The sequence below is a fragment of the Perognathus longimembris genome, chromosome 5 (assembly GCF_023159225.1).
Source record: "Perognathus longimembris pacificus isolate PPM17 chromosome 5, ASM2315922v1, whole genome shotgun sequence".
Classification (NCBI taxonomy): domain Eukaryota; kingdom Metazoa; phylum Chordata; class Mammalia; order Rodentia; family Heteromyidae; genus Perognathus; species Perognathus longimembris.
Window position 1 is genome coordinate 73,035,598 of NC_063165.1, and position 8,629 is coordinate 73,044,226.

An 8,629-nucleotide genomic window follows, 5' to 3' on the forward strand; every position below is an offset into this window, starting at 1 on the left:
CTCTACCACTTGAGCCATTCCTCTACTTCCTACTTTTTGCTAGTTAATTGGAAATAAGAATCCCAAGGACTTTTCTGCCCAGGTTGCCAACCACAGTTCTCAGAGGTCAACCTCCAGAGTAGCTAGCATTACAGGTGTGAGTCAACAGCTCCCTGCTTGGTTATAAATAATATTTTTAATTGCTCCAATATTTGTAACAACCCCTCAGTGGGGCAGGGCTGAGGCTTTGAAAGGCTACAGATAACAATGACTCGCAAGTGGCTCAGGAGCCAAAGGGCTGGGCGCTGGCCACGGTGCTGAACGCCTTCCCTGGGTAGCAGCCACGGGAGGCCTGCGGGGTTGGGGTAAGGAAGGAGAGGGGAGGGTTGTGAGTTCTCTGGCCGCAAGTAGTCTCCCCTCCCGACGCCAATTGTAGACCTGGGCTGAGCACAGGGGATCCGCCTCTCCCGCAGGGGTGGCTCTGATCCGGCCACAGCAATGCAATCTCCTTTATGGGTGCCCAAGTGTCCCCAACCCTGTGCTCACTCGCACACCCTAGCGACTCCAAGGAAAACGACAAGAAGCCAAAGCTCAGAGGCTGAGGACCTTACCCAGGGGACAAGGCGTCTGCTCATGCAGCAAAACATTCTTTTTTTAATTTACTGCCAGCCTCGCAGCCCCTGCTCCTCCTCCACTCCTCATCTTACCCACGACCCTGTCCTTCTGTCCTGCCTCTGGGTGGCACGGAGCAAAACAATCTCCTCTCCAGCATGCCCTTCACCCGAGTTAGGAAGGAGGCTGCCTGAATGGATAGCATTATTCACAAATCTTGCCCCTTGGCTCTCAGATGTCCAAACTTGCTCAGTGATTCATTCTCTCTCTCTCTCTCTCTCTCTCTCTCTCTCTCTCTCTCTCTCTCTCCCTCTCTCCTCTCTCTCCCCTCCCTCTCCCTCTCCCACTCTCCTCTCTCTCCTCTTTCCTTTCCTCTCCCTCTCTCCCCTCCCTCCCTCTCTCCTCTCTCTCTTCTCTCCTTTCCTCTCCCTCTCCCCTCTCTCTCTCTCTCTTTCTCTCTGTGTCTCTCTGTGTGTCTCCCCCCCCCTCCCCAGACTGGTGCTCAACCGCTTGGTCTACAGCTCCACTTCCTGCTTGCTTTTTAGTGGTTACTTGGAGGTAAGAGTCTCACAAACTTTCCTGCCCAGAATGGCTTCGAACCTCAGTCCTCAGATCTGAGCCTTCTGCGTGGCTAGGGTTACAGGCGTGGGTGGCGGCGTTCAGTTCTCTCTCTCGCTAGTCACTCGGTGAGTAGGCTCGCACCAGCGGTTTGCATTTCTAAACCGTTTCTGCTGGTGAACGCGACGGCGCGTTCCGGTTCTCGGCGAGGCTCTTTCCAGGTGCGCCTCGGTCTCCCCGGCCGGGATTCGGGCCCTGCGCCTTCTTCGCTCAGCCCGGCCCTTGCCGAGCGAGCGGGGCGCGCTCGCCTGCTCCCCCCCCCCCCCCCCCCGGGGATCTCTTCCGACTCCTTCTCCTCGGGGACGAACTCGATCGGGCGGCGGCCGGCCTCGCTCCCTCCGTCCCGTCCGCGGGGTCTGCACCCCTACGACGGGAATGCGCAGTCCTTCCGGGCCACCCCGGAGCGCGCCAGGATCGGGGGCGCAGTCCCCGCGCCCCGGCTCGGCGGCGCGTGTGTGAGGCGCCGCGGGGAGGAGAGCGCGCGCGGGGCCGGGCCGGCGCGGCCGCTCGGCTGACAGGTAGGCGCGTGGGCGCCGCGGGGAGGCTGCGCTCCGAGCCCGGGAGTTGGTGCGAGCGGAGAGCGGGAAGAGGAGGGACCAGGGAGGCGCGGCGGGGCCCCCCTCTTCTTCTCCTTCCCCCTAGCTCTCTCAGGTCTCCCCGTCTCCCCGGCTCCTGCCTGTTCCCCCCTCTCCTTCCTCTCCAAGCGCCCTGCCGCCCGTGCGCTCGCTCCGCGCGCGCGCTCTCCGCGCCTTAGCGGACCCGCCGGGGCCCCGCACCCTCGCCACCTCACGTCGGCGGAGGCCACCGGGGCAGCATGTGGAACGCCACCGCCGGCGACGAGCCGGAGCCCAACCTCACGCAGGCAGAGCCGGACTGGGACGCAGCCCTCGGCGGCAACGAGTCCCTGACCGAGCCGCTGCTGCCCCTGTTCCCCGCGCCGCTGCTGGCGGGCGTCACCGCCACCTGCGTGGCCCTGTTCGTGGTGGGCATCGCGGGCAACCTGCTCACCATGCTGGTGGTGTCGCGCTTCCGGGAGCTGCGCACCACCACCAACCTCTACCTATCCAGCATGGCCTTCTCCGACCTGCTCATCTTCCTGTGCATGCCGCTGGACCTGGTCCGCCTGTGGCAGTACCGGCCGTGGAACTTCGGCGACCTGCTCTGCAAACTCTTCCAGTTCGTCAGCGAGAGCTGCACCTACGCCACGGTGCTCACCATCACGGCGCTCAGCGTCGAGCGCTACTTCGCCATCTGCTTCCCGCTGCGCGCCAAGGTGGTGGTCACCAAGGGCCGGGTGAAGCTGGTCATCCTGGTCATCTGGGCCGTGGCTTTCTGCAGCGCCGGGCCCATCTTCGTGCTGGTCGGGGTGGAGCACGAGAACGGCACCGACCCCCGGGACACCAACGAGTGCCGCGCCACCGAGTTCGCCGTGCGCTCGGGGCTGCTCACCGTCATGGTGTGGGTGTCCAGCGTCTTCTTCTTCCTGCCCGTCTTCTGCCTCACGGTCCTCTACAGCCTCATCGGCAGGAAGCTGTGGCGCCGGCGCCGGGGCGAGGCGGCGGCCGGGGCCTCGCTCAGGGACCAGAACCACAAGCAGACGGTGAAGATGCTCGGTGAGTGTCCGCGCGCCCCGCAGCGCCGCGCAGCCGCCTCCGGGCCGGCGCTCCGCTCCCGCGCCTCCCTCGGCCCCGGCTTGCAGTGCGCGCGGGGCTCCTTCCTGTCCTGCTGTCTCTCTCTGGGCATCGCACTTTCTGTGTCTGCATCTCTCTCGCTGACTTTGCCATTGCATGTCTCCCAAGTTCTCTGTCTCTAGCATGTGTATGTGTACGTAGCTATCCATCCATCTATCTTCTGTCTTACGTATGTAGCATCTATCATCTATCTACCTCCTTCCTTAAGTTGCCATTGTCTCTCTGTATGTATCTCAACTTGTCTCTCTGTATATATCCAGTATCAATCTGTCTGTCTATCTATCATCTATCTATATTTGTCATCTATTTTTTTTGGGGGGGAGGGGAGGTTAGTCGTAGAGGCTTGTACTCTGGGCCTGGGTGCTGTCCCTGAGCTTTTCAGCTCTTGGTTTTCTGGTGGTTAATTGGAAATAAGAGTCTCGTGGACTTTCCTGCCTGGGCTGGCTTTGAACTGCTGCCCTCAGATCTTAGCCTCCTGAGTAGCTAGGATTACAGGTGTGAGCCACCAAAGCCTGGCTTGTCATCTATTTTTTTTCTTTCTCTATGTCTGTCTGTCTCTCCCTCTCACAGCTGTCATTGTCTTGATTCTTTTGGCATCTCTCATCTCTTTGCATCTTTTTTCTTCCCATATCTTCTTTCTCTCTTTCATGGAAAACCATCTCACTTTTCTATTGCCTTAAAATGAGTTTCATATTAGTCCAGAAAGTTGCTTCAAGACTAAGAGCTTTCATACAAGTCTCCTGTGGTTGTGCTGTTGGGAAAGGTGACATTGAAAGCTTCCTGTTTCAAAGCAAAATGGCAGACTATCCAAGTCACATTGAGACTATCCAAGTCACAGGTGTTAGAGTGAGGTGGTAAAGCTCACCCAAAGCATGATCAATTGCTTTGATTCTGTAAGGGATCTTATTTTTTTTTTCTTTCAACTCTTGAAGTTGTTTTCTGTCCTGGAGATTTTTTTTTTCCTTCAGATTATTTCATTGACTTTGCTTATTTCTCTGTTTCTAAGGCGGGTGTTGTTTTAAAAAAAAAAAAATCAGTGACTGTGCTCAGGTCTCCTTTGGTTTGTATAGGTCGTTACCTGTGTCTGTGAGCAGCATTTGCTCAGAGAAAGACAAAGGTCCCCTTGGAGGAAAGAAGACTTCAAGGCACCTGCAGGACTAATGCCTCTTAGTGGCCTCAGTGGCCCCCGCAAGGACACCAGTGCTGGGTCACAGCCCCAGGGTGCTACATAGTCACTGCATGAACTCACTCTTTAGAGACAGGTGCTTGGTGCAAGGCAAGTGAGAAAAATGTGTTTTTATCCAAGCAAAACATTAGCTTTACTCATTTTTTTTCAAAATCAACCTCCCGTATTTTGTTTTATTTCCTCCTTGTAAATTACTGTTAATACAAGGTTGTTTTTTCATCTTGACAGTTTGAAGAGGATCACTAGATGGGTACAGGCATTAAAATATCCTTTTTTCTCTGGTTTCATTCATGAAACTATCTTTAAGTAGTTGTACAAAGGGGCTTTCATCCAACATGTCAGTTTATGAGTCAGTTTACATCTTCCATCATCCTTTCTCATCACTCCCAACACCATCTATCCTCTCATAGTTTCTGAATTTTTAATACAGTTTGAAAACTTTAGAATTTTTGAAAAAAAATCTTACTTGAGCAAAATGAAGACATGATGGATGGCATATATTGTTTTATATCATATTTAATAACAGTTATTAGTTTATATCTACCTGTCCATCATCCATCTGTCCATCTATCCACTCATGCATCTATCATCTCTCCATTTTTCTTTATGGCTGCATATGTGTCTCCTCCAAATCTATATTCTTTAAAAGCACCACAGGAATCTGATTACTGATGGCTGAGTACAATTACCCTATCTCATTCATATTGAGCCTGACACATATAAAATGTTAGATGTTTGTGAAGGAATTGGCTGATCAGCACAGTCAAGATGTCAACTCCATCACAAAATCAAAACTAGAAATGGCTGAGAAGCTCAGCAAAAAGTGCTGAACTGTGGGTTCAGTCTCCATTTTGGTTAGAATGTAAGAGTGGGAATGGTCAGAACAAGCGTTTCTTTCTTTTTTCTTTTTTTTTTTTCCAATTCTGGGGACTGGACCCAGGGCCTGAACACTGTCCCTGGCTTCTTGTTGCTCAAGGATAACACTACCACTTGAACCACAGTGCCACTTCTAGCCTTTTCTGTTTTATGTGGTACTAAGGAATCAAACCCAGGGCTTCATGCATGCTAGGCAGGCACTCTACCACTAAGCCACATTCCCAGCCCAAACATGGTGTTTCTTTATGTCAAGAGCAGAGTAGTGTTTCCCAATGGCCACACTACACATCCTAAAAGAAAGCTAAGTCTTAAAGCTAGAATGTGAGTTGCTGTGATATTTCTTGACCTGACAGTCTCTCTCCCTTCGCAGCTGTGGTGGTGTTTGCTTTCATCCTCTGCTGGCTTCCCTTCCACGTGGGGAGATACTTGTTTTCTAAATCCTTTGAGCCTGGCTCCCTGGAGATTGCTCAAATCAGCCAGTACTGCAACCTGGTGTCGTTTGTCCTCTTCTACCTCAGCGCTGCCATCAACCCCATTCTGTACAACATCATGTCCAAGAAGTACCGGGTGGCGGTGTTTAAACTCCTAGGATTTGAATCCTTCTCCCAAAGAAAGCTGTCTACGCTGAAAGATGAAAGTTCTCGGGCTTGGACAAAATCTAGTATTAATACATGATCGAGTACATGGCCCAGTCCAGTCATTCTTCTTATTCCAAACCGGAAGCCATCTTACATCAGGACTTGGGAGAAAGCTGAAAGTCAGTTCCGGCTTTAGGGACCCATGGAGGTGGAGACGAGGGGGGAAGGTCTGAGCAGTTGGTTATATTCCACACTCATCTGTGCTGTCCTACCCGCTCCCATGAATCCACTGCCCATGATTTTGTGTTCCGGAGCTGGTCCTGGTGAGGGCTTTCCACCTCAGAAAGGCGCTTCAGTGGGCGGTTACAGTCCTGGCTGGGAAAACGCTAAATCTGATTTGTTTTGAAATGATTGGATTAGAAGAATAACACTAAAATAAAATGTTTTAAAACTAGAAGTTTTCATAAAGCTGTAGACCATGCTTCCCAAGAGAAGTACGTTTCAATATGCATTAATAATCGACATGAAAGTCCGGGATGAGACATTCACCTTTTGTTTCCCCCTGAAGTCTGATATGGCATTTATACTCACTTCTCACTTCTATTTAGACATTGTTTTCATTGGTAGAGCAGTGCTTTTCAATGTCAGAACGTTTACAGATTAAAAAGTTGATTCAGCAATTTCAATGGTGTAAGTACACTTAAAAGTTTTCAAATAAAATCAACAAGAAGTTTCTCAAATTTAGTTAAAATAAGAAATTCAGTTCTTTACTTGTACTAGGTATAATTCAAGTCCAGCAGACAAATTTATCCTGCAGACAAATGTGGCCAGAGGCAACAACACTGAGCAGGGAGACTACATACAGAATTGCCAGTAATCTTATATTAGCTGTTTTCAAATAAGTACTCTTTCCCTGTGAATTAGCAGAGGAGACTTTTAGAATGATGAACCCTAAAACTCATGCCTATGTCCCATGCCTCACACCTTGAAGAGAACAGAATGTGTTGCGGCAGACAATACCTTTTTATGTTTAGTTGAGTATGTTAATATTCGAGCAATGCAATTTTACAAAAAAAAAAGTGACAGGCAATCACAAACTGCTTTATTTGCCCTAACAAAAATACATAAGTTTGATTTATATAAAGGAAAGAATAATAACGTAGTCTGGCAAACTTACAGGAAAGAAGTTTTTCAAATGTACAAGATAGGTCCAGGTAAACGATTCAGAATCTCGTAAATGCTACTGCTTATTAATATTCAAAACTTGTAAAAAGCAGTCATTTGTTTTGACATATCTATGTCATGTCCTTTCTCTGAATTTTTTTTTGCTATTTTCATTCCACTGCTTATCTGATAGATGTGTTTACCTGATTTCTAGTCAGCCTCTTAATCATAATTATGGATGTGCTAAATATGACATATTTTCTTTATAAAGCTAAAATTTTCATATATACTACATTCTCTCTATCTAACTGACCCTTTGTGTATTAAATATATCACCTCAGAATGATTTCTTCAAAATCAAGTGCAGCACTAAATCTTTTAAGCAGTTTATGCCTAAAATTATTTGAACCATGGAACTAACTAAGCTAAGGAAATTACTGCCAAGATTTTTTTCATTCACCAAAAAGAAAGATTACCATGCGGAAATACTCGATTGACCACTTATTTTGGAAACACCAATGCATATTCATAGTAAGCATTATTTCTCTAGAGAAGTATATCTGAAATCTGTTTAGACACTGAAAGTTCAAATCAATTTAGTCTACATGCAGAATTTTAGCAAGTTGGTTCAGCTAATTCTTAGGAAGGCCTGAATATTTTTTCAAAGTGTACCAGTGTATTTAGGTTCATAAAACATTAATTGGAGGACTTTACATTTTTATTCTAAGTAGTTGGAAAATCCCCCAAAGATAATTCAGCTACATCCTCCTTGAGAAGAAATGAAAAGCAAAGCAAAAAGTTTAACCTCTATTGCATCATTGATTACTTTAGAGGAAAACAAATCCAACCTCTAATTAGTCGCTTAATCTATTCACTGGTCCCCATCTCTTAAGGAGTTGCACTTGTAGTCATAGCCTAACTCAATTCCAGGAAATGATTTCTACACTGAAGACACACATACACTCACACACAGTGGGGGGTGGGGGGAGAAATAAAGGGAAGATTTTGCACTGGTAAAGCTGGGAACTCAGAGGCGATGTGTGGAGAAACAGATCTTTAATTTGTCCTATTAATTATTTTTAATTGTGTGCAACTTCTGTATTATACTTCACTTATAGTTGAAGACTCAGGGAGAAGAGGAAATTACTCTGAGGAAGATTGTTCTGGAAACCTATCTCTTCTCAGCATTTAGTATCTGCCTAGCAATTAATAAGCCAAAGATTTTATTTATCCTTTGTGAGAGCATAATCATTTCAATGTCATGTTGTGGTAGGTGACTGATGAATAGCTTTAACTCATGAAATAATCATCTCTAGAGGGCAACTATCTAATAGCCAGCCTACTGAGCTAGAGTAGACGTGGCTCAGAGTCGATTTGAACTGGGATCATTCTGCATAAACCAGTAAAATGTATCAAGAGTTAACCTGTCTGTCCACACCCTCCACGTTCTTCCCCCACAGGGTGAGGGTGGGAAGCTCTTTTCAAGGCCTGATTGTGTCTCCATTTTCCTGGTTATCTTGCCCACCCCTCACACAGTCACAAAATTAAGGCTTAGATCATTTTCTTTACAGCAAGTTCATTGTTATGCAAGTAGGAACTTTAAATCATCCCTTTAAAGGTAATGCTTATTGCCATCCTTTGTTTTAAAGTAGGAAGCTTTGTGATTAAGGAAATTTAGCAACAGTTCCAGTGCTTGACAGGTTCAAAACCATTTCATGGTAAACTTGTTATTGCAATGTTTGGTTTAAAATTCCAGCTTTTCTCATGTAAATGCTTACCTGAAATCATGACAATTACCTTTTTGTTGTTCAACATTAATGTTTGAGCTGGTTTTCTCTTATTTATCCACATACTTGAATTTAATATTAACAATCAAAACTGTGAGGGTGTTTTTGTTGTTGTTTTTGCAAGATTGGTGCCTGAAA

At 47.4% G+C, this 8,629-nt stretch overlaps 1 protein-coding gene across 1 annotated transcript; it reads left to right on the forward strand.

Moving 5' to 3' along the window:
• The first annotated feature begins 2,022 nt into the window (after window positions 1-2,022).
• Ghsr (growth hormone secretagogue receptor) lies at window positions 2,023-5,637 on the forward strand. The gene is made up of 2 exons (XM_048347113.1): window positions 2,023-2,822; window positions 5,333-5,637. Exons 1-2 carry the CDS (start codon window positions 2,024-2,026, stop codon window positions 5,635-5,637), a joined length of 1,104 nt encoding a protein of 367 aa, XP_048203070.1. The 5' UTR covers window position 2,023.
• The last annotated feature ends 2,992 nt before the right edge of the window (window positions 5,638-8,629 follow it).